Source organism: Hemitrygon akajei, chromosome 7 (assembly GCF_048418815.1).
Source record: "Hemitrygon akajei chromosome 7, sHemAka1.3, whole genome shotgun sequence".
In the NCBI taxonomy this organism is placed as follows: domain Eukaryota; kingdom Metazoa; phylum Chordata; class Chondrichthyes; order Myliobatiformes; family Dasyatidae; genus Hemitrygon; species Hemitrygon akajei.
Window position 1 is genome coordinate 182547919 of NC_133130.1, and position 26862 is coordinate 182574780.

The 26862-nt window shown below is 45.0% G+C and overlaps 1 protein-coding gene across 14 annotated transcripts in view; it reads left to right on the forward strand.

Annotated features, from left to right (window-relative positions):
- LOC140731261 (dynamin-1) overlaps nt 1-26862 on the forward strand; it is a 239995-nt gene that overhangs the window by 57373 nt on the left and 155760 nt on the right. For all 14 annotated transcript variants that reach the window (XM_073052829.1, XM_073052818.1, XM_073052819.1 and 11 more), the window contains exon 2: nt 11102-11175. In XM_073052829.1, the coding sequence (XP_072908930.1) occupies nt 11102-11175 (74 nt within the window). The remainder of the gene's footprint in view (nt 1-11101; nt 11176-26862) is intronic.

Below are 26862 nucleotides of genomic sequence, written 5' to 3' on the forward strand. Positions count from 1 at the left end.
CAGGAAAGATGTAAATAAGGTTGAAAGAGTATAGAAGAAATTGACAGGGATGTCACCAGGTCTGGAGGACCTGAGTTATAAGGAAAGATTTAATAGGTTAGAACTTCATTTCTTGGAACGTAGAAGATTGAGAGGAGAATTGATAGAAGTACACAGATTGTGAGGAGTATAGACAGGGTAAATGCAAACAGGCTTTTTCCACTGAGTGGTGGGTCTGCAACTGGAGGTGAAGGGTGAAAAGTTTAGGGGAACATGAGGGGAAACTTCTTCACTCAGAGGGTAGTGAGAGTGTGGAATGAACTGCCAGCAGAAATGGTGTATGTAAGCTTGATTTCAATGTTTGAAGTGAAGTTTAGATAGGTACATGGATGGTAGGGATATGGAGGGCTATGATCCCATTGCAGGTTGATGGGAGTAGGCAGTTTAAGTGGTTCAGCATGGACTAGATGGGCCGAAGGGCCTGTTTTTGTGTTGTACTTTTCCATGACTCTATAAAGACTGACAAACCAAATGAGTGCTAAAAGGATGAAAATAATTCTTGATAGAAGAATTATCTAGGTCAGTATATGATGAAGAACTGCTGTAGGTTATTTTAGATTTGGTATTATATGAAATATGTAATGAAAAAAGTTAATTGATGAGCTGGCATTAAAAAGCCGTTAGGGTACAGCAATCACATGATAGAATTTTACATCAAGATTAAAAGTCGTATAGTCTAATCTGAGACCATATTCTTAAATCTGAATTAAGCAGACTATGAAAGCAGAGGCTATGAGCTGGTTGTAGACTGAGAAATGACAGTAAGAGGGGTGTCAGTAAATCAGCTTATTTAAGGGTAATATGGAGTGCTATCCCCTTTGCCAATAAACTGGGAAACCACTTCCCACACCTTGGAGCCACCTCTCAGTGAAGGCAGATGTCCATGATTAAATTCATCATTACCTTCAATATGCCAACACAGGCTTGGAATGATTGGGGAAAAGGGTGTCTGAAGATTAAGATTAAGACCGTGGTTCGCCAGGTAGCAGTGATCACTGTTCTCCTTCAAACTTCTATACTACTTACAACAGACACCTCAATGTGTCAGGGAAAATACCACCCACACTATCTCTGCAAAAATCCTTTAAACCGGGGGTTCCCAACCTTTTTATGCCATGGTGGTGGCATCCGTTAGTCTCATGAGACCATGGATTTTCACCTGGAATGGTTTTGAGGGTGCAGGCCTGGGCAGGGTTGTATGGGAGACCGGCAGTGGCCCATGCAGCGAGTCTCCCCTCTCCACGCCACTGATGTTGTCCTGGGGAAGGGCAAGGGCTGATACAGCTTGGCACCGGTGTCGTCACAGGAGTTGCCAGAACAAGGTTGGAGGCAACGTCGGACTGCTTTAGGGACTCCAGCTCCGGATTTGTCCTCAGGGTTTACCCCCGAAGCCTTTCCTGTGAGTGGGTATGGCCGCAAGGCAGAGGAAGTTTGAAATCAGAGTTTTCCCTCTCTTAGATGGACTGCCTTCCCAGGCTGATGAGCTCCAGCTACCTTATGCCATGGACCCCTACCATTAGCTGAGGGAACTCCTACTTTAAACTCACTGGAAGTACAGGCTGTCCTCACCCAACTAATATGCACCTATGCATACAAATGAGTTCCCATAATATTATTTAATTCAGAAGTTTGATATATGTATGTATTTTATTAGTACATACAGTATGTCAGACTTTTGAATTTAACAATATTATAGGAGAACTAGTTTCCCCTCTCTCTCTTCAGTAGCTGATCTTTCGTAAGTCCTGTGTGTTCAGCCTTGATATGGTAAATGTGTCTCTACAGAAAAAGGAATATAGTGCTTTCCTGGCATATATGAAGAATAAATTTCTCTCGGGCTTCCAACCGGGTGGGTACAGGTGTCAATTATAGCTGTTTAGATGACAAACTCTGCCATGGATGAGAAGAAATCAAATCACAAACAAGAGAAAATCTGCAGATGCTGGATACACAAGCAACGTGTGTTGCATGAATGGGAAGAATTTATTCATACCTCTACAGCATTGTAATGTGCTATTCATTACAATACAGTCGAGGTATGTTAACCGTATCAAGTAATTTTAGATATTTTCTGACTTGTAGACAAAATCAACCTGGGGATAATTGTAACCATGGAATCTATCCATTACCCAGGGCCTGAGTTAGCAAAGCAACATCAGTGCCCTCTACTTGGCCAAACATCCCCAGCGCTGACACCCTTGTTAAACTCGGTTGGCTCCTTTAGGTCTGTCATGTTGCTTGTGCAAAATATTCCTGAAATGGTTGCTTTACTCTGAGGTTTATCACAGGGAAAGATTAGTAAGCAGACCCGGTTTCCTCCCACATTCTGATGATGTATAGGTTAACAGGTTAATTGGTCACATGAGTGTAATTGGGCTCATTAGGCCAGAAGAGACTGTTACCGTACAATATCTCTAAATACAATAAAGATTCAATGAGGTGCTCAAAGCCTCCTTAAGAAAATGTGACAATTGGACCATGTCTCCCAGAGTGGAGGAACACTGAAGATGACATTGAGAATAGTATGTCCATTCATCAGAAACCAGTGTAAATGACTCAAAGAACACACTGTATTTGGGAATTCAGAAGAATGAGGGGTGACCTCATTGAAACCTGTCGAATGTTGAAAGCCCTCAATACAGTGGATGTGGGAAGGATGTTTCCGATTGTGGTGAAGTCTAAGACCAGAGGACACAACCTCAGAATGGAAGGGCATCCTTTTAGAATAGAGATGAGGAATTTCTTTAGCCAGAGAGTGGTGAATTTGTGGAATTTATTGCCACAGGTGGCTGCGGAGGCCAAGTCAGTGGGTATATTAAAGGCAGAGGTTGATAGATTCTTGATAAGTCAGAGCATGAAGGGATACGGGGCGCAGGCGTGAGATTGGGGCTGAGAGGGAACATGAATCAGCCATGATGAAATGGCAGAACAGAACTGATGGGCCAAATGGCCTAATTCTGCTCCTGTACCTTATGGTCTATAGCACACAGGCTCCCAAAATGCCCTCCTGCACCATTTCTGGAAGAGCTCTCACCTCCCTCTTTTTGTTAATTACTTTGGAACCCACAAAACCAGAGAGGAAGCAAGTCATCCTCGACTCTTGCCTAAGAAGATGAAGACAAGTAACATAGGTGTGGAGCCTATGAAGCAGTGGATTACTGCAGGGTTGGTGCTGGGCCCAACTGTTCACCAGTAGCGGTGGCTTGGATAGTGAGATCCAGTACATAGGTCTGCTGATGGCATTATGCTAGAAGAGTTGACTGTGAGGAGGATGCAGAGGGACGGGGAATCAGATAGCTAGCTGCATGGATATGGACGTGGCAGATAGGAAGATAATATAGAAAAATGTTATGTCATCTACATTGGCAGGAAAAAAGATAGGAAGGCTGAGTATTTTTTCAAATGGTATGAGATTGAAAGGTGTTGCCTAGGTATCAGTTTACATGAATCATGCAAGTTAAATTGCAAGTTCAGCAAAAAAGTTAGAAAGACAAATGCTATGAATGCCTCCATTGTGAAATGATTTGAGAGTAAGAGTATAGACATCTTGCTCCAATTATATAAACCCACAGTGAGATAACATCTGGAATATTGTGTATGGTTCTGGCTGGCTACCAAGGGAGGACGAATTTGTGAAAGAGGGTGTAGCAAAGGTTTCTCGGAATATGTGATTGTCCATTGATGCGAGGTTGAGCAGACTAGGCCAATGCAGTCTCGAGTATTAAAGACTGAAAGGTGATGTCATTGAAAATTGTTAAAATTCTCAGGGGGGTATAAAGTAGTCACTGTGTTGGTGTTTCTGTTGGCTGAGATAAATAGAATTGGGTCACACAATCTCACAATAAGGGGTCAGTCAGTCAGTCATAGACTTATTGAGTAGTGTAGCTCAGAAACAGGCCTTTCTGCCCAACTAGTTCATCCACCCTGCCTACCCCAGTTGCCTGCATTCAGCCCATAACCATCTAAGCCCCTCCACTCCATGTACCTATCCAAGTGCCTCTTTATTGTTGTGCTTGTACCTGCCTCAATCACATTCAGGGCAAAGCAAAGGTGATGGGGAAATCTCTTCATCTAGGAGTGCTGAAGCATTAGAATTCTCCTGATTAAGTTCTTATGTTCATGAATTCTGCGTTAATTTCATTTTATTCCCCCTACGTTCCCACCAATTCCTCCATGGATTCTACTGCTCACGCTGGGGTCGAGTTACAGTGACCTATCAGCCCACACACCATTGGTATGTGGGAGGGAGTCGGAGCAGCTGGCAATCTCCTGTGTCATAGGAGGAATGTACAACCCCCAGCTGGGCGGTGTTGAAGGTGGGCCACTGGAGCCATCAACAGCAGCTCCTACAAGCTGTGCCTGTCTGGCATTGGTGCACAAGGACAGCAGGCCTTTAATAATAAACACAAGAGGTTCTGCAGCTGCTGGAAATTATTTATTTATTTAGAGATGCGGTGTGAATAGGCCCCTCTGGTCCTTTGAGCTGCACCGCTTAGCAACCCCCGACAACTCCCAATTTAATCCTAACCTAATCACAGGATAATTTACAATGACCAATTAAGCTGCTCGCTGGTACGTCTTTGGACTGTGGGAGGAAACCAGAGCACCCGGAGGAAACCCCATGTTCCATGAGGGGGGCATGCAGACTCTTTACATAGGATGCTGGGACTGAACTTTGAACTCTGAACTCTGGTCATCGAGCTGTAGTAGTATTGTGCTAACTGCTATACTACCATTAAATCTAGACTAAAACACAAAATGCTGGATGAACACAGCAAGTTAGGCGACATCTATGGAAAGAAATGAAGAGGTAACATTTCAGGCTGAGGCCTTTCATCGGGATTGGAAAGGAAGGGGGAAGAAGCCAGAACGTGAAGGTGGGGGGGTGGGGGGATGGAGGGTACAAGTACAAGTTGCTGGTGATTGGTGAAACCAGGAGAGGGGTTGTGAGAAGCTGGGAGGAGATAGGGAGAAATGTAAAGTCTGAAGAAGAAAGAATCGATAGGAAAGGAGAGTGGACCATGGGAGAAAGGGTAGGACGAGGGGCACTAGAGGGAAGTGATGGGCAGGTGAGGAGAAGAAAAGGGTAAAAGGGGAGCCAGAATGGAAAAAGGAGAAAAGGAGGAAGGGGAGAAATTACCAGAAGTTTAAAAATAGATCGATGTTCATTCCCTCTGGTTGTAGGCCCTTTAATAATGTGAATGTTTCTGGAGGGAGTAAGACAAGCACTCAGGCTCAAAGTTCAAAGTGCATGCATCATCAAAAGACATACAGTACATAGTACAATGAGATTCATACTCTGGCAAGCATTTACAGCAGACAGAAAGAGAGAAATGCAATACAATTTTAGGAAAAGTTATACGTAAACAGATCAAGACTAACTAAATAACCGATGTGTAAAAGAAGACAGACTGTGTAAATAAAAAATAATAACTGAGAACGAGGAGTACAGGGTCCTTGAAAGTGAGTTCTAGGTTGCAGAGTCAGTTCGGAGTAGCGATTGGAATTCTCCATGGTGATTCAAGAGGTTCCTGAACCCGGTGGTGTGGGGCCTTAGGCTCCTGTACCTCCTGCCTGATGGTAGTAGTGAGAAGAGGACACGGCCTGGATGGTGGGGGTCTTTGATGGTGGATGCTGCGTTCCTGCGGCAGCTCAGCCAATCTAGGGGTAGGGCTGGTGGACAAGATTGCCCCATGTCTGGGAACGAGATGGGATATGCCTGGTTGAGTTGCCTGCTAGCTCTGGTTGCCAGAACCCCCAGAAGCATGGGTTGATTTGCTGGAATAAGATGCCAGTTTGAATGTTGGTTTATGACAGGGAGATGAGTAAAGCCTGGAATCTTTTCTCCTGGGCTATTGCTAGTCACGAGTCTTTGCAATTAAACTGTTTCTGCAAATTAGTTTTGGCAGCTGTTGTTACAATGTGTGATGTAATATCGTCCCTTGTTAGAGCTTTAAAGGCAGGGCCCCTGCTATATTGCTAACCAACCCAGAGGCCTGTAGCTGGATCTTGTCATCTGTTGCTATGGTGATAGAGAATGGGTGCGTGACATTGGTTCCCTTTCTGCCTGGTGAAATAGCATCAACCAATCACATGTACCTGAATGATGGTGATTAACCTGGATAGTCTTGGACTTCTCTGTTGCGATTTGGGTAACCTGCCTTTAGCATGGGGTTAATAATCTTACACACAAAGCTCCTGAACTTGCACATGCAGAGATTATGTGTTAGTTCCAACTGTTTAACTCATTGGACTGGTGAGTCTGAGGATCCATCACAGCAAAATAAACTCTCTATACAGCACAATGGCTGACTGTGAGCAGTTTAGGCCCCATATCTAAGGCAGGATATGCTGGTATTGGAGATGGTCCAGGGGAGGTTTATAAGAATTATCCCAGGAATGAAAGGGTTAATGTACCAGAAGTGTTTGATGGATCTGGCCCTGTACTCACTGGAATTTAGAAAAATGGAGGGGGAGGGGCAGTCTCTCACTGAAATTTACTAAATATTGAAAGGCCTGATAGAGTGGACATGGAGAGGACGTTTCCAATAATGGGGAGTCTTGGACTAGAGGGCACAGCCTCAGGATAGAAGAACATCCATTTATAACAGAGATGAGGAGGAATCTGTGGAATTCGTTGCCACAGATGCTGTAGAGGCCAAGTAATTGGGTATATTTAAAGCAGAGGTTGATACAGTAGGTTCTGGACTAGTAAAGACATCGAAGCTTACACACAGAAGGCAGGATAATGGGGTTGAGAGGGAAAATAAATCAGCCATGATGGAATGGCAGAGCAGACTGGATGGGCTGAATGGCCTGATTCTGCCCCTGTGTATTATGGTCTGCACAGGACTTCCTGTTCCTCGGCATTTACCTCCTGGAGGCAGTGTTACACCTATATAGGACCCTGGTCAGATCCCACTTGGAGTACTGTGCTCAGTTCTGGTCACCTCACTATAGGAAGGATGTGGAAACTATAGAAAGTTTGCAGAGGAGATTTACAAGGATATTGCCTGGATTGGGGAGCATGCCTTATGAGAATAGGTTGAGTGAACTCAGCCTTTTCTCCTTGGAGCGACGGAGGATGAGAGGTGACCTAATAGAGGTGTATAAGGTAATGAGAGGCATTCATCGTGTGGATAGTCAGAGGCTTTTCCCCAGGGCTGAAATGGCTAAAACAGGAGGGCACCGTTTTAAGATGCTTGGAAGTAGGTACAGAGGAGATGTCAGGGGTAAGTTTTTTATGTAGACAGTGGTGAGTGCGTGGAATGGGCTGCCGGTGACAGTGGCGGATACAATAGGGTCTTTCAAGAGACTGTTGGATAGGTACATGGAGCTTAGAAAAATAGTGGGCTATGGGTAACCCTACATAATTTCTAAGGTAGGAACATGTTTGGCATAGCATTGTGTGCTGAAGGGCCTGTATTGTGCTGTAGGTTTTCTATGTTTCTTCTTACCTGAAGTCATTGGTCATTGAAATCTGTCTAGGCATTGTTAGAACATACAGAGTCAAGTCTGGGTGGAGAGAAAAAGCACAGTGCCAGTTCTTAATCCAACTCCTCTCTGCCATATTCTTTGGACAATAAAAAATTTATAACATGTTGGTCAGAAAATTTGCTTTGACAAATTGTCAAAGATCAGTCAGTTGGTGTGCAAAAATCATACATGCAGTGAATGGCATCATTTGTGTGAACAACCAGCACGACCTAAGGATGTGCTGGGGGCAGACTGTGAGTGTCACCACACATTCTGACACCAGCCATGCCCAGCAGAAGAACAAAGAACACAACAAGGAAGAAAGTAACGACAGCAAAGCAAGCCCTATTCCTCCCTCCCGCCATTGCTCTGTGTGACGAGCAGTGTGAGGGTGGCGATGGGGCAATTGGATGAGGAGTTTGAATACTCTCAGCCTGAGCTGGCATTTCTGGAGGTTTCATCACTTGGCTTAATATCTTGGGTAGTCAAAGAGCACAGACTTAATTTTTTCTTTCAGGACAACATTTTTGAAAAGCAAAATAAAAACAGCAGATGCTGGAAATCTGAACCCAAAACTGGAAATATTGAAACCGTTCTGCAAGTCAGGCAGCTTGTGCGGTGAGGGAAATGGGGTTAATGCTTGACATCAGTGAGGAAGGCCCGATGAAGATGGTGCCACCATTTGTACACTGAACAACTGACACATCTGTCTCCTGCACCACAATGATTCTTTGATGTCTCTTCCATTGCAGTAGTAATCTCACAAGCCGTTCCAAATGTGAATTCCAGTTCTGTGAGGAGCCCGAGTATGCTCGTTGGCAAGGCCATATACATATCAATCTTAAAATGTGCGTTCCAACAGCATTCCAAAGTTACTCTGTCAGATTCTTTAAATCAACAATGAAGCCACTGATTGTTGGGAGTTGCTTGCAGGTAATTTTCAAGAACTGAAAGCATTAGGTTAAAATAGCTCTGCATTATTACAACAGTGTTGTTGAATGGGGCATTGATTAGCCTGTGTGAGCCACTGGCAGTTTAGCTGATGTGGCCTTTTCTCGTTCCAAAGTAGCTTTGTTATTGTTCTATGACATGACCTTTCTAATCTTAAACAAGAGAAAATCGGCAAATTCTGGAAATCCAAGTGACACACACAAAATGCTGGATGAGATGGGCCCAAAACATCGACTATGCCTTTTTTCCATAGATGCTGCCCAGCCTGCTGAGTTCCTCCAGCATTTTGTGCATGTTCCCTATCTCTGTAATCTTGTTGGCTCAGTGGGGTGGATCTGGACAACAGTTCACAGACCTGGAAAAGTTGACTGTTTCCCTTTCCATGGATGTTGCCTGACGTTAAATTTTACCAGAATCTTCTTGTTCTGTTCCATCTCTTCCGAACGGGTGCTAAATATTTCCTGCAGTTCTGAGACCCCCGATGTTTGCAGCTTGTGTTTGGCTTACAATTTGCATAATCTTCTCTTTGCCTGTCTCTGGACTTGCTGTACTCTTAACTTCACCCATTTTCAATTTCTCTGGATAAGACCCCTTCTCACATTCTGATTGCCAGTGCAGAGTCTGTCTGTGTTTGTAACCTTTTGGGTGAGAAGCTGAACAAATTGAATACCCACAGTACCACATTGCCATTTCATCTAACGCAGAGGTGTCGAACTCAATTGCACATGGGGCCAAAACTCAAAGCACACTTTAGGTCGCGGGCTGAACAGAATAAACATTTATTGAACACACTAAAACTAAACATTTTTTGAACATAAATATGAATAAAAACAGACAGGAATAATATTACAAAAAAAAACTAAAACTTTAAATAACTTAAATATTTTGCTCTCCATAAAAATATCTCCTGTCAGTATTATACAAGTTAGAAATATGAGCATGCTGCAAAAAAAACCCTGAAAATATAAACAAAATTTGTGCTTTTCAGCAAGAGTTAAAACAACAACAAATCAAAACACTCAGTTTTCTTTGCTCTTATGCCGTTTTGTCAGAGCTGGATGCTTGGCATCTTTTCTTGGCAATAAGTTCGTTTAGGTTTGGTGTAAGGTTCTGTGTTGTGGAGATTCTCAGGATGGACTGCAGGTGTTCATCAGTGAGACGACTCCTGTGTGATGTTTTGTTAATCTTCATCACCGAGAAAAGCTTCTCACACAGATATGTGCTACCAAACATGCACAAGGTTCGAGCCGCATGTAGACGGAGCTGAGGCATTGCTTCAGGAATGGAGCGAATAAACTGTACGGGCCCTGCAGTGTCGTACTTTGCCTTTAGTGTCCCATTACACTGCAGCTCTATCAGCTCCATCTGAATCTGTACAGGTGCAGTTTCCACGTCGACGGCAAATGGGTTGCGAAGCAGCTTGAAATTAATTTTTTGTGCTTCAAAGTCACCAAAGCGCCGTGCGAACTCAGTGTGAAGTGCACTCAGTTTATCAGCAAAGTGCGCATTTGGGAACATCATTGCGCCGACCTGATTCAACATTACTTGGCAACAGGGAAAATGAGGCAAGTTGCACTGGTGCATTTGTGTCTCCCATAAGAGCAGCTTCACTTGAAATGCCTTCACTGCATCATACATGTCAGTGATCATGCGGTCACGTCCCTGGAGCTGAAGGTTTAAGACGCTGAGATGTGTTGTTATGTCAGCCACATTAGCTCCACAAATAAGACACACGGGTTTACCGGCAATGTCAGTAAACATATACTCATCGGTTTTGAAAGACTCTTTTTTTCAGAATCAACTTTTCTCTTCGCCATTTTTAGGGGTTAGCTTTGACTTCAGAATAGCGTTGTATACAGCAACAGATGCTTGACGCGGGAATGTTCCCGGGTAGCCTAGCGGCAGCTGTTGCGCTGCATTATGGGATCTGTAGTTTGTGTGTTATCAGCGCTTCATATCACTGGGCCATTAATAATTAAAATAATAGATCTATCTAAAATGATCTCGCGGGCTGGATATAATTGTACGCCGGGCCGGATATGGCCCGCGGGCCTTGTGTTTGACACCTACGATCTAAGGGCTTCTCCAGACTAATTAGCAAGCTTCCACAACCCAGACAGGAACCAATCATACACTCAGTGGCCACATTTTAGCTACACCTGTACACCTGTTTGTTAATGTAAATATCTAATCAGCCAATCGTGTGGCAGCAACTCACTGCATAAAAGCATGCAGACACGGCCAAGGTTCCGTTGTTGTTCAGACTATAGACCAAATTCTGTTGTCCTAAGAATGTTGTGCAGTGTATCTTCCACATTCTCAGACATTTCAACTATTTGAACAGAGTTGTCGCTGAGTGGAATCACTTCAATTATTTGGTTTGGTGATTTATACAAAACCATACTCAGACTTTCTTTACTGCTGGCAAAATCAGTTATTTTGATTTTCTCCTATTTGATAAAATTTCCTGTGGAAATCAAAGCAAAGGATCTCATACTTTAAACGTCCTTTCGCCTTCTGGTTGGTTAATAATCTCAAACCATTGTCCGGTCTGGAATGATATGGCTGATTTTTCTTGCTATCTGTGCCCTCCTGTAGGAATCAATATTCATGTGCGTCCATTTTTTGATTTCAGGGACTTCCTTCCTCGTGGATCTGGCATCGTCACTCGGAGACCACTTATTCTTCAGCTGATCAACACACCAACAGGTAGGAAGCTGTGGCTCGTGGGCAGTGATAACTCCCTCTTTGCTTCATTGTCTCTTCTGCCCACCTGTGTCCCACTGGATTCCCTCATCACAGGTTAAATGGTAATGATGTTAAAAGATTACATATTAAATAAAATGCAGAGACATGAAGCATCAGAAACAAAAAGATGGTCTGCATTTGACACTTGGCTTGGTACATGAGTATATTCAGATCCCTTTTTACACCAGTGATCCCCGATCTCTCCCCATTTCAGTAAGGCACTGCATTGTGATGGTCCTAGTGAAGTGGATGCCTCCACAGTTACCCATCTACCACAAATCTGCCAAATCACTTAGCTTGTTTACATCGTCCCAAAGCCTCTCTACATCCTCACAACTTGTGATCCCAATCAGTTGCCACCAGCAACCTCAAGAGTTATTGCACATTCTCTCATCCAAGTCACTGATATACATTCAGTGGCCACTTTATTAGATACACCTGCTTGTTAATGCAAATATCTTATCAGCCAATCATGTGGCAGCAACTCAGTGCATTAAAGCACGCAGACAAGGTCAAGAGATTCACTTGTTGTTGAGGCCTAACATCAGAATGGGGAGGAAATGTGATCTAAGTGACCTTAAATGTGGGAATGATTGTTGGTGTCAGATGGGGTGGTTTGAGTATCTCAGAAACTGCTGATCTCCTGGGATTTTCACGCACAACAGTCTCTAGCGTTTAAGGAGGACGATGCGATAAACAGAAAAACATCCAGTGATAGCAACCCTGTGGACAAAAATGCCTTGTTAATGAGAGAGGTCACAGGGAAAAGGCCAGACTGGTTCAAGCTGACAGGAAAATGACAGTAACTCAAATAACCACACATTACAGCAGTGGTGTGCAGAAGAGCATTGTTGAATGCACAATACGCCAAACCTTGAAGTGGGTCGGTTACAGCAACAGAAGACCACACCAGGTTCCTCTCCTCTAGCTACAGAAGTGGCCTTGTTGTGAACAGCTGGGGCCAAAAGCTCATCTCGACCGTATCCTACTGATCCCCTGCTGCCACTCTGTGTATTCCTGTTGTTTCCTATCCATCAAATTATTTTCAGTCCACGTCTCTATACTGCCCCCAACTGCTTAGTTTTGTGCACTAATCCCTTATTTCCTCCTGACTGAACTCCAGAAGATTTGTTCTACACAATTTCCCTTTGCAAAATCTATTTTGACTTTGGCTAATCCCGTTGTTATTTTCCAGGTGCCTCTTTATTTCATCATTTGTAATAGACACTTGCAATTTCCCTGCTGCTGTTTGGCTAACTAGTTACCGGTTTCCTGTCCCCCCCCCCCTCCTTTTTCAACTAGCTAGATGACCATTGCTGCCCTCCATTTTGCAAGAACTGTTCTGTAATCTGTAAGATTTCTGAAAACAGCAGCCAATGCATCCACTCTTATAACTCTAGACTACAGGGCTATCAGACTCTGGGCATTTCAGGGCTCTCAGATCCATTGATTTCTCTGGCAATATTTTGTTCCTAACCCTAATTTCTTCCTATTCCTGCTTTTTATTAGTTTGTTGGATTCTTTGCATTTCTGGGAAATGATTTGCATCCTTTTGGTGAAGCATGAACCAAAATATTTGTTGAATTACTATTAGATTTCTTTGTTCTTGATTATTTGCTCCTTTACTTGCTGGAATTTAGAATAAAGATGGTGGGGTGGGGGGGGGGGGCCTCATTGAAACCTATTGAATATTAAAAGGTCTGACTAGAGTGGTTTTGGAGAGGATGTTTCCTATAGTCAGGTAGTCTAGGACCAGAGGGCACAGCCTCTGAATGGGAGGATGTCCATTTAGAATGGAGATGAGGAAGAGTTAATTTAGCTAGAGGGTGGTGAATCTGTGGAATTCATCACCACAAATGGCTTTAGAGGCCAGGTTCTTGGGCGTATTTAAGGCAGAGGTTGATAGGTTGTTGACTAGTCAGGGTGTGAAATGTTATGGCAAGAAGGCAAGTGAGTGGCATTGGAAGGGAAATGCATCAGCTGTGATGAAATGGCAGTGCAGACTCGATAGCCAAATGGCCTAATTCTGAGCCTGTGTCTTATGGACTTAGAAATTCTCCTGTCCTGATTGTGTGAGGCCTAGATTTGCGATGGAAGAAAGGTAATTGATGAAGGAGCTAAAAATGGTTGGACTGAAACTAGTGCCCTGAGAAACTCCTGCAGTGATCTTCCTGTTCTGGGATGATTGACCTCCAACTACAACTACCTGCCCTAGTGCACAGCATGACCCCAGCCACTGGAGTAGTTCCCCTGGACATCTTTTCACTTCAGATTTATCAGGGCTCCTTGATGGCTCACTTGGTCAATTGTAACCATGGTGGTGTCAAGAGCAGACCTTCTCATCTCAGCTCTGGAATATGGGTTTTCAGTTTATGCTTGGATCAAGGGTGTGATGAGACCTGGAGCAGTGGGGTCCTGGCCAAGCCTAAACTTGGAATCAGGGAAGTTTATTCCCATTAGAGAATAAGTTCTGCTTTATGGCAGTGTTGACAATGCTTTCCATCTCTCTGCTGAGGACTGAGAGTAGACAGGAAGGAAACGAGAGGAAGTCCACAGATGCTGGAAACCCAAGCAACACACACAAAATGCTGGAGGAACTCAGCAGGCCAGGCAGCATCAATGGAAAAGAGTACAGTCGACATTCCCAGTGCTGGTGAAGGGTGTCAGCCTGAAACGTCGACTGTACTCTTTTCCATAGATGCTGCCTGGCCTGCTGAGTTCCTCCAGCATTTTGTGTAGAAAGAAGGAGGTTGATCCAGGTTGTAAGTGCTTCAGACTTGTCTCTGCAATCACATCTCATCATTGGTGAGGACTGGGATGTGCTTGGAGCCTCCTCCTCCAGTTCCCATTCACCGTTCATGACAAAATGTGACAGTACTGCAGAGCCCTGACCTGAAGCTGTGAAATGCTTGGCTCTGTCTATCATGTACTGCTTCTGTAGTGTGTACCTGTGGTCCTCTATTACATCTTCACTGGACTGGCTCCTCATTTTTAAAGGTTAATTATGAGCTTTATATATAACACGTACTGCACATCGAAACATAGAGTGAAATGTGTTGTTTGTGACAATCACCAGCAGAGTCCGAGGGTGAGCTGCGAGTGTCGCCACGCTTCCAGCACCAACATTAGCGCGGCCAAAATTTAATCCAAACCCCTGCGTATTTGGAACGGGGGAGGTAACTGGGGCACCCGGAGGAAATCCACAAGGTCATGGGGAGAACGTACAAACTCTTTACAGACAGCAGTGGGAATACATAGGAGCTGAATTAGGCCATTCTGCATCGCCATTCCATCGTGGCTGATATATTATCCCAATCAACCTTCTCCCCGTAACCTTTGATGCCTTGACTAATCAAGAACCTATCAACTTCACTGTAAATATACACAGTTACTTGGCCTCCACAGCCTTCTGTGTCCAGCCACAGTGGACACTCAAGCAGTGCACTAACCACTACGCTGCAGTGCTGTCACTTGTGCACTCCTCAATGATCCACACCGGATTCTCTGGTCTGATTATAGTGAAAGGGCCAGGGATATCCTGGAGGTTGTGGTCTGTGGTGCTCTGCTGATTGTCCACAGAGCCTCGAGGAAGTCCAGATTTGAACTGCAAGATCTGTTCTGAGTCTCTCCACTTAACCTGAGTGCACACAACGTGACGCTGTGAAGACTGGGCTTTGTGTGGCGGTCACCAATGCTGTCATAGACAGTTGTGTCTAGCACAGACAGATTGGTGAGGTCAAAGTCAAATACCTTTATCCCTGATGTTGGCTCACTCACGGGACTCAGACTTTCTGACCCCCACTAGGTTGACCCGTGGTGGTGCTACTAAGACGTATCTCCTGAATGAGTGGATGTTGACATTTCCCCAACCATGAGCATATTCAGTGCTTCTTCCAAGTGGCCCTCAGTGTCGAGGAGCCCTGATTCATCGGCTAAGGGTGGATAGTAGATTCCTTGCCAGTGTTTGACCCCTGATCCTGAGACAGATGGGGGCTGGAGATGATGCTGAGAACTCCTGTGGCAAGTGTGTCCTTGCAGTGGAGCAAACTGCCATCCTGTTAGTGTGATGCCTGTAAGGTATGTTTCAGTGTGAACAATCATGTCTGGCTCTTGCTTAATTACTCCATGTTGCTTAACCAGTCTCAGCATGAGTTGTGAGGAAACCTTTGAGAAATTGACTGGGCTGGTGTGCCATTACTGTGACAGCTGATGGCTTGGTATGAACCATGGCCAATGTCAGGACCTTCTCAGGGTTAGATTCTTCTTTTCTGTTTCAATCTTGTGTTTTGCACAAGTAAGCTGCTTGCAAATCCATTTCAGAGGGTGTTTGGGAGTCAGCAACAGCAGTGGCTCTCTGAATAAGCCAAAACGAGTCACAAGGGCAATTTCCTCTCACATCCATTCAGAAGGGTGCAGATTGGCAGGTTAATTAGCCAGTATAAATTATCCCTAGTCTGTAAGGCATTTGATGGGAATGTGGCGGGAATAAAATGAGTTAACATGGGATACCTGTAGAAATGGGTATTTGATTGTTGGCACGACACAGTGGGCTGAATGGCCTGTTTCTGTACTATATCCCTCAATGACTCTTGAGAGCACTCTGGCTAAACAAGGCTCTGTCGATCTTTAGCTGATGCCAGACAGAATACTGCATTATGCGGTGGGACTGCCAAAAGACCTTTCTCGGAACCAATCACAAGGAAGAGAAAATCTGCAGATGCTGGAAATCCGAGCAACACACACCAAATAGATAGATAGATAAATAGATACTTTATTCATCCCCATGGGGAAATTCATCTTGGGGAAATGCTGGAGGAACTCGGCAGGAAAAGAGTACGGTCGACGTTTTGGGCCATCGGTTTCAGCCTGAAGCGTCGACTGTTCACTCTTTTCCATAGATGCTGCCTGGCCTGCCGCGTTCCCCCTAGCTCAGAGATGGAATTGCATGTGGAATGTCAGCATGTGAGCTGCTCTGCTGATCATTTAGTCCAACGTGCTGCAACATTTAAATCTGGCAAAGATGTAAGTCTGTTTCTGAGACTGTTACATCAAAGAACTTTACAAAATAACATGCTGAATGGGAACTCAACAGGTCAGGCCTGAGAGGAGAGAAATCAAATGAATGTAGAGGTCGATAATCGTTCAGTAGAATGAGAGGAGATATGCAATATTTAAACCTTTAATATATAAAAAACATCCCTTCACTCTTTGCAAGAGGGATGTCAAAACAAAAATTGACAGAAGGTAACAGTTATATTGAAAAGACAGACTTTAAGTGGCTTCTTAAAGAAGGTGAAAAAGAGGGGTGTTGAGCAGATGAGTTAGGGAGGGATGTCCAGAGTGTAGGGGCAGTTTAAGACTGAAATTAGCAGAAAAATGGGAGTGGGACAAAGTGAAAGGAGTCATTCAGTGTGCCAGATGTCTCAAGCAGAAACAGATGCTGAGCCTGCACCTCGTCAAGTGCATTTCCAAGCAAACTGTGCAGGAACCCAACTGAGCCACTTGGGTATGGCTGATCAACTGAGTTTCAGTTTTGTTAGTTGTCTGTCCTGCAAGCCGGCTTCGGTATGGCTGCAGTTGCTCTGATGCCCCTGCTCTGCTCACTCTGACAGGCACTGTGGAGCTTCAGGGGGGATTCTATGTCAAATACGTCCTGCACAAAGAAATCTGTGCCACACTGCTCAGTGATCCTTTCTTTTCTGAGCCAGGAGACTGCGGAAGCTGCAGCCTGCTGGGAGAACTCAGTGTGCTGAGCAACACCAGGGGCAGGAAGGGAATGCTCGATCTCACGGCCAGAAACGCTTACAGCTTTTTTCCTCCCTGTCAATGCTGCTTGACCCGCTGAGTTCTTCCAGCAGATTTTGTGTGGATCCTTAGCGTGTTAGTGAGCTAACGCATGCAGTGAGCCAGGTGTGTGTATAGTGGTATGCATTGTAACCTAACCCCTGTACACAAGGGGCTTTATCACCCACATTCCTGCCCCCCCCACCCCCACAGCATTAGAGTGGGACTGGGGGCCTTGGTGGGCCTGCTGGAGATGAGGGAAGGTCTCTGTGGGCACGAGAGGTGTTCTTCATCCCCAATCACTCTGCCCACTCCTCCAGACCAACAAACCACTCCAAACCAGCACCAACTCCTCACTACCCTCTGAAGCGAAATCACTCAGGCATTCCCCAGGCAGCAGACAAGGGCAGTGAACACTGACCCTGCTCGCATTTGCAGCTTGGACATCACCCTCAGAACACACAGGGAATGCAAAGCATTGCTAAGCAGAGAATGTTCTTTCCTGGGTAGAGGTGGAATTGTTTTCCAAACAAAGCACACATTCATGTTCTTTACTCCTACATGGTGTTGTAGAGTTGGGCTGTACAGGCATTTAAAGTAATTTAGTGCCCAACAGGCAAAGGGGAATGGCTGATTGTGGACCTTGTGTGTCTTGAGAGGCTGCTCCTTAGATATGTGTGTGTGTGTGTGTGTGTGTGTGTGTGTGTGTGTGTGTGTGTGTGTGTGTGTGTGTGTGTGTGTGTGTGTGTGTGTGTGTGTGTGTGTGTGTGTGTGTGTGTGTGTGTGTGTGTGTGTGTGTGTGTCCATGGTTTAAACGTAAAACCTCTGTATATCACAGAGAACCACTAAGCCAACAGGATGTTTCTGCATCTGCAGTTTTTAAGTAAATTAAACCTTTTTGTAGTTGTGTGTATGGTTTTATCAGATTGCTTTATATCCATTTTGGCTCTAAGGTTACAAATAAGGTCCCATTTAATTCAGTGGAAGTCATTTTGGGGTAGTTTATGCACACAGACACACACACAGACTCACAGCCGTGACTACAGCGAGTCGCGATCTTCTCCTCATACAGGTGAATTTCTTCTCCACAGTAATGTCTTCACTTCTCATTAGATCTCGGATTTATTGTAAATTCATAACATTTATGAATTGTTATGAAGTTTCATAACAATGAAAATCCGATAACATTTCTGCGAAGGCCCTTGGGACATTTTGCTATGCTAAGGATATATTATGCTAAGGTTGATGTCTGACTGACTAGCATGGTGCTTTGTTAATGACAACAGTGAACAAATATGAAATTATTACTAACGAGAAGCAGCCACACATCCCCTTGCCCATTCAGTGCAGGAAAGCTGTGATAAGACTGCCAGCACAGCAGAAACACTAGCCGTGGAGACACACAACAGAGAGGCCTTATCCAGTGTGAAGACACTACCCTTTTGTGCTTCCCAGTCTGGAGGAGAACTGGGCTCTCTGTCTCCCAGCACAGCTGTCCCCTGGGCCATTCAATGTGGGCCTCTGGTAGCCTCCTTCCTGAATACTCTCCATCATTTAGCTCTGCTGATTGATCAGTACTTGGAGGGGAGGGGGTGGTGTTGCTGTCTGTCAGATGGTGGGTCTTTTTGTGTAATTGATTTGGATAACTAAGGCGACACCAGGTCCTGAAGAAAGCAGTGATTTTCTCCTCCTGAATGGGAAGACATCTGGGGAGGATGGAGCAGGCACTGTAGCCGATTCTAATTCCAGAGCCATGTTGCGAGTTCCAAGGTTAATTATACCAGCTCTATCTTTTATAAGCAATAGCTGACATTCCACCAACTTCATAACGAGGTCTGCAGCAAGGCAATTTTCTTCCAGCTTCCCCCGTGGCAAAAGAGTTATCTTAGCAGCGAGGGTGAGCAGTGGTGTGATTGGGTGCACCCTGGAATTTAGGAGGGGGAGGCAGGGGTCAGGTGTGTCAGTGTTGCGGTGGGGTGGGGGCAGTGGGAGAGGGGTTGGTTGGAATTGATTGGAGGGGCCGCTGAAGGGGGCAGCGGTGGCTGGAATTTCTGGGGGTGGTTCGGAAGGCAAAGGATATATACAGTACATCCCAGGGAGGAAGGGGTATTCTAGGGGCAGGATGACACCACTGTGGCTGACAAGAGAGTTCCAGGCCAACTTGGGGTCGGGGAGAGGGCATATGATAGAGCGGAGATTACTGGGAGGTTGGAGGATTGGGATGCTTTTCGAAACTGTCAGAAGGCAGCTGGGAAAGTCACTGGGAGGATGGGGATGGAGTGCAGGAGTAAGCTAGCCAGTGATGTTAGCGAGGATGCCAGAAGTTTCTTCAGATGCATGGAGTGTGGAGGAGTGGTAGGAGTGGACGTCAGGCTGCTGGTGCTGGAGAGGCGGTGGTGGGGGACGGGGAGGTGGCGGGTGGGCTGGATGGGGGTCATGAAGTGTGTGAAGTTGCGATAACTGGGGAGTGGGTTCTTGGGAGACTGATGAGTCTGAGGTATGCAGATATGGGTTCAGTGGGGCAGGAACAAGCAGAAACAATGGGTCTACCTGGAGAAGCAGGTTTGTGGATCTTAGGTAGGAGGTAGAAACGGGAGGTGCAGTTAGTTGGATTTTAATTGCTCCTCTGCTGTGGTGGGATTTAGGACGATGCCTCTGGATCTCTAACTATTACTAATACTGCCTCTATAGTCTCAGCACCAGTGGTCTCTATACTTCTGGGATGGGAAGAGAGAGTTATGCCAAGACCCCTGCACTTAATGGCAGTACCATTTACAACTGGATAGCTAATAATAAAAATTCCAAGTGTAGTCACTGTTCTAATATTCATAGCAACAAATCTGTACACAGCAAGCTCCCGGATCCATGTCACAGTGACCAAGGAATTGGCTTATTGTGAGGTCATTATGGGACAGGCCATCAGGGAGAACTACTGTACACTTTCACAACAGCTTTTGGAACTTCTAGTGGCCAACCAAGAGAGCAATGTGTGTCCTTGGATTCACTCCTCACCAGAAGCCAATACCCTCGGTTGTTCATTGAAAGTGTGTGAGCATCGCCTGTCCCCTGTTTAGTGGTACAAGACCCACTGGAGAGCTGTTAACATGTGGAACTCTGTTACTAATTGTGAATCAATTTCTCTCTCTCTCTCACACACACACACACACACACACACACACACACACACACACACACACACACACACACACACACACACACACACACACACACACCACACACACACACACACACACACACACACACACCACACCCCCCCCCCCCCCCCCCCCCCCCCCCATTTCTTTGTACATTTCAGCATGGCTACCATTCTTACCCTACCCATTCCCTCAACTAATCAGGACTGATGCAAAGCTTTGACACAAAATGTCAACAATTCCTTTCCTTCTACAGAAGTTGCTCGACCTGCTGATATCCTCCAGGAGACTGTTTATTGCTTCAGATTCCAGTGTTTGCAGTCTCTTGTGTTTTTACTTGTCTAGCTCCACTCTGAACTTTCATCTTTTTATACTGGCTGTGTCCCCTCTGTCCTTCAGTCCAGTTGAAGGAGCTTGCCCAAGATGTCAGCTGACTGTTTTCCTCCATAGATGCTGCCTGGCCTGCAGAATTCCTCCAGCATTTGCGTGTTGCGTGAGATTTTGTGCGTAGATTCTTGGATAGTGAGAATGTCAAAGGAAAAGGCAGGAAATGGGGTTGAGAGAGGTGGTAAGTCAGCCATGACCAAATGGGGGAGCAGACTCGATGGGATGAATGGCATATTTCTGCTCCTATATCTTATAGTCAGTGTATCCATTTTCTTGTGTGTTACTGATTGAAACTCCAGAGTTTAGAGAAAAAGTTTCTTCAGTCTTGCTTGAATAGATCGACCTGCTGGTGAGAAGTAACTTGAAGTCCAGGTTTGAGGAATAGAGCAGCAGATACAATTATTCAAATGCCATGGCAATTTGCGAGATTCATTCAACTGAAAGAAACATTCAGATTGCAGTCAGCCTCGAAGCACCTTAGTTCAATTTAGAAACAGCGATATTCCATATATGTGATGGCCATTGTCGAATGGACATCAGTTAAGTACCTTTTTTTTAAAATCCCTGTTCTTCATAAATAAATAATCAGATGGAAAATTGTTATAATCTTGTTCTGATCTCATGCTTGTTCTTTTCTGAGTGTGGAATCTGGTTGTTTCTGAAATTGTGAGAAGTATCCTGGACACCATGATGGGGGCAGGATCCCTCATGGGCTATTTACGCTAAACTGGTATTTAACTGGCCTGAACTATTGTCTGCTTTGCCCCTTGTCCATTTCCCTTGGCTTAGCAGAAAGTTGGCTTGTGAGGAGCCAACAGTTGCACAGATCCTGTGGGTGACTGAGTGAAGCAAAGCAGATATTCCTCAGACCGGACGTGGAGCTGAATGAAGTGCACTCCATTGTGTGTTATGTCCACTCTCCTCTATCATGTTGAACAGGGGCAGGCGTGGCAAAATCTTGAAATTTGCCTAAGACAGACAGAGTCTGGTAAGTGGCAAGAGTAGTAGTTGAGTTCAGATAGATGTAGATTTAGCTGAATGGGCAAAGGAGAGGCAGACACTGTTTAATCACAGCTTGCGTTTTAGATGGTGCCCATGGTATAATGACTTAGCAATTCATGGTTGCATCATCAGGCAAAGGAATAGCCATCGATCCAAAGTACAGCTTGCATTTATATGAAACTTCCCTTTGAGTGTCCTTGGACCTCCACTGAGTTGCAGCTCAGATTTACTTGTTTTCTAATTGTTTAGTTTTTAACTGTTTTCTAGATTCATGAGGACGGTTTTGGGGACAGAAGGTGGAGTTAGGATCAGGATAGGATTTATACAGAGGGATGTAGGGGAATTAGAGTTCAGGACAGAGGCTGACTCCCCACTCCATGTTTGAAAACCAGCAATGTGGACATGGGATGGTGGATGTCAGACTGGTAGAGAGTGGACAAGGGCACCCAAGGCCAGTGGGTTCCTGAGTCCGATTTCCATGCAGGCTGGTGAAATGACTTCCAACGACCTCCTGGGTTTGTGACTCAGTGAGACTAAAATTAGAGGCCTGGTGTTCGGGGCCTGGAGTTCAAGGTTTAGCATTCGATGATTGGTGTGACCTGGGATTGATGCTGAGAAATGAGGCCCGAGGGTCATATCGGAAGTCAAGGCCCGTTGACTGGAGCCGAGTCTGTGAATCTCTGCAAATCCGCTGGGAAGGTTGATGCCCTAGTCCATGTCTACTGGAGGTTGGAGGCCTGTTCTGGGTTTAAGGACTGCATGTGCGTGTGGGTGTTATCATTTTGTTGTTTATTGTGTTCTGTGTTGTCTGACAAACATTGTGGACACGCTATGTTGGCGATGGAATGTGTGGCAACACTTCAGGCTGCCCCGGCAAACAGTTGAGTTGGTTGTTAATACAAATGATATATTTCACTCTATGTTTCAATGTACACATGACAAATAAACTTGAATCTGGACTCTTGATTCTTTCGTAACCACAGGAGGTCTCAAAGCACTTTACTAACCAAAGAGACTTGTATGAATAGCGGTATTTGTTGAAGTGTTGCATTTGTAGCATATATAAAGATTTCACAAACAATAGAGATAATGACTAAATAATTCACTGGAGTGGGGATTCCCAACCTGGTTCACAGACCCCTTGCTTAATGGTATTGGTTCATGTCTTCACAAAGGTGGGAAACCCCTCCTCTAGAGAAAATAGATTGAGAGAAAAATATTGATCAGGATGCTGGAGGTCTTTTATCTTCCTCAGGGAGTAGGTAGAGCCTCTCTTTACTGCCTCTTCCAAAAGACAGCACCTCTGACACTGCAACACTTCCTCAGTCCTATCAAGAGGAATAAATGTTTTGGCCTAAGACCCGTCGACAGGACTGAAACATTGAGGTTTGTTCACTGGTTCCATTAAATATCAGAGAATGTATACAGTATACAACCTGAAATTCTTACTCTGCACAGACATCCTCGAATCAAAGGAAAAGCCCCAAAGAATGAATGACAGGAAAACGTTAGAACCCCAAAGCCCCCCCTTTTGGCACATACGCAGTAGGAAAGCATTAACCCTCCCTCCTCCCCCTCCCAACCTGCCTCAGCAAAAAGCATCAGCCCCCCCCACCCCTGACTAACCGCCATGCAAGGAATAGCAAAACAACAAACTCCATCAGGACTGAAACATTAATGTTTTTTTATTCCTTTCCATAGATGCTGCCTGACCCAGTGACTCCAGCATCTGTATTGCATGAATTTGTGTGTGTGTGTGTGTGTGTGTGTCTGTGTGTGAGTATGTGTGTGTGTGAGTGTGAGTGAGTGTGTGTGTGTCTGTCTGTGTGTGAGTGTGTGTGTGTCTGTCTGTGTGTGAGTGTGTGTGTCTGTGTGTGTGTGAGTGTCTGTGTGTGTGTGTGAGTGTGTGTGTGTGTCTGTCTGTCTGTGTGTGAGTGTGTATGTGTGTGTGTGTGTGTGTGTGTGAGTGAGTGTCTGTGTGTGTGTGTGTGTATATGAGTGTGTGTGGGTGTGTGTAAGTGGGTGTGAGTGTGTGTGTGTGTCTGTGTGTGTGCTGTCTCTGTGTGTGTGTGTCTGTGTGTGTGTGAGTGAGTGTCTGTGTGTGTGAGTGTGGGTGTGTGTGAGTGAGTGTGTGTGAGTGTGAGTGTGGGTGTGTGTAAGTGAGTGTGCATGTGAGTGTGTGTGTGAGTGTGAGTGTGTCTGTGTGTGTTGTCTGTGTGTGTGTGAGTGTGTGTGTCTGTGTGTGTGTGAGTGTGTGCGTGTTGTGTGTGTGTTGTCTGTGTGTGTGTGAGTATGTGCGTGTGTTGTGTGTGTGTGTGTGTGAGTGTGTGCGTGTGTTGTGTGTGTGTGTGTCTGTGTGTGTGTGAGTGTCTGTGTGTGTGTGAGTGTGTGTGTGTGTCTGTCTGTCTGTGTGTGAGTGTGTATGTGTGTGTGTGTGTGTGAGTGAGTGTCTGTGTGTGTGTATATGAGTGTGTGTGGGTGTGTGTGTGAGTGGGTGTGAGTGTGTGTGTGTGTCTGTGTGTGTGCTGTCTCTGTGTGTGTGTGTCTGTGTGTGTGTGAGTGAGTGTCTGTGTGTGTATATGAGTGTGTGTGTGTGTGAGTGTGGGTGTGTGTGAGTGAGTGTGTGTGAGTGTGAGTGTGGGTGTGTGTAAGTGAGTGTGCATGTGAGTGTGTGTGAGTGTGAGTGTGTCTGTGTGTGTGTGAGTGTGTGTGTCTGTGTGTGTGTGTGAGTGTGTGCGTGTTGTGTGTGTGTGTTGTCTGTGTGTGTGAGTATGTGCGTGTGTTGTGTGTGTGTGTGTGTGTGAGTGTGTGCGTGTGTTGTGTGTGTGTGTGTCTGTGTGTGTTGTCTGTGTGTGTGAGTGTGTGTGTGTCTGTGTGTGAGTGTGTGCGTGTGTGTTGTCTGTGTGTGTGTGTGTGAGTGTGTGCGTGTGTTGTGTGTGTGTGTGAGTGTGTGCGTGTGTTGTGTGTGTGTGTGTCTGTGTGTTGTCTGTGTGTGTGAGTGTGTGTGTGTCTGTGTGTGAGTGTGTGCGTGTGTGTGTTGTCTGTGTGTGTGTGTGTGAGTGTGTGCGTGTGTTGTGTGTGTGTGTGTGTGTGAGTGAGTGTGTGAGTGTTGCTCTGGGTTTCCAGCATCTGCAGACTCGCTTGATCTTATGACTTCCTCCATCCTGCCGCGGCAGAGTCAGCTTTACGCAGAACTTGTTCTTGAACTCAGTGACTTTCCAATTTGACAGTTAGACTGCTACCAGGGGAGGAGGCATGAAACTGCTGACCAAGATCTTAGCCAAAGAGGTGGATTATAAAGGGATAAGCCTGAGATGCTGCATGGGAGGAAAGAACTGAGAAATGAGAGTGTAAAGTGAAGTGGAAGCCGTGGTTGGAATTGCAATCGGAATCAGGTTTATTAACACTGGCATATGTTGTTTTGTGGCAGCAGTACATTGCAATACACCATACAAAAACTATAAAATACAATAAGGAATATATGTATATACTGTATATATAAATGAAGTTAGGTAAGTAATGCAAAAAGAGAGACAAAAGAAAAATGAGTGGGGTAGACAGTATTGGTTCATTGTCCTTTTGGTAATCTGATGGTGGAGGGGAAGAAGCTGATCCTGAAACATTGAGTGTGTGTCTTCAAGCTCCTTGAAGGTGGCAATGAGAAGAGGCATGACCTGTGTGATGGAGGTCCTTAATGATAGATGTTGCATTTTTGAGGCATTGCCTTTTGCTGGGGAGGCTAGTGCCCATGCTGGAGCTGGCTGAGCTTACATCTGTCTACAGCTTTTTCTGATCTATTGCAGTGGTCCCTCCATACCAAACAGTATATACCGAATCCGCTGAAGGCAGGAAAATAATGCTTTTAAAAGAAATCCAACAATTTTTGACTCCAGAAATGGGGACAGAACTTAAGAGTAAGATATTGGTCAGTGGTGATTGGAGTAAAAGCCAGAGAGAGAGTTGATTCATCAGGTTGCTGCCTGTGGCTAGAACTGAGAGTAGTGTGGAGAGTCATGAACATTGGGGTTAGTTATGGATTTTTTAGGAAAGAGCTGCCAAGAACTAGAAATTTGATTAGACACTGCCTGCTTTTTTCCCCAGCATTACGGGCCTCCTCATTGTGAGCTAGAGATCTGTCAGGTGCCATAATGGTAAAAGTCAATAGTATCATCTTGCATGGGAAATTAGGGTCAAAGGTTGGCTTGTCTTTGTGACAGTCATGATCACTGTTCCTCTGAGCCTAACTTCCCAATCAGATCAGAGTAGCTCAGTACTCTGCAAATAAGTAAATTGTTATGTCATCTCAGCCCTATATTTTCAACATGGTCTTCTGTGTATCAATGCATCCCAAAATTATTCAGCCACCACAGTAGCATAGCGGCTGGTGTAATGCTTACAGCTTGGGGTGCTCCAGAGTTCAATTCTGGTGCCGTTTGGTAAGGAGTCTCTGTATGTTCTTCCTGTGAAAGGTGTCGGTTTTCTCCAAATCCCTCAGTTTCCTCCCACAGTCCAAACACCTACTGGGTACGTTATAAATTGTCCAGTGATTACATTAGGATTAATTGGGTTTGTTGGGGTTGCTGGGACAACATGGCTCAAAGGGGCAGAAGGACCTATTCACACTGTATTGCTAAATAAATGAATAAAGTTTCCTCCAACTTCAAGAACTATGCCATGTATGGGGAGAGCTGGGTTGAGTCAGGACTGAACCATGTTGAATTTCTTGGACTGGAGTCAGGTTTGTTTAGACAGAGCTATGTCTGTTTGGATTTGGTTTCAATTTTGCTTTCATTCAAAGTCTCCCCTTCTAATGATAGGCTGCCCCCAGTTACCAACCAAGCTGTTGATATCTGCCATTCTCATTAATTCACAGGATCACATCTCCAAGCCTCAGCTCTCAAGAAATATTTCAATAAAAATTTAATTTAAACAAGATGTAATGGATAAATTCTGAAACATTTTTAAACTGGGCCATCATACAGAATTCTATGACTGTATCTTTCTAACCGAGGGAGCTCCTCGACACCATAAGGAACAGAAGCCTCAACGTGGTTTCTCCTACTGACAGAGGACAGGCATATTCATTTCTCCATTGTTTTGCTTGGAAGCCTAGTATTGAATTCCCAGGGATATGAGGGTTGGGATTTTCCACTTGGGAGCCCTCCAACTCACAATTTTCCATCTTCTAATACCCAGGAAGCCATGGTCTGGCAAGAAAGCATGTGGAAAATTCAAAATGACAACTCATCAGCGCCTGAACCGTTAATCAGTTCTGGAGAGAAGCCAAAGCAGAACTCCAGGATAGATTCCAGAAATAAAA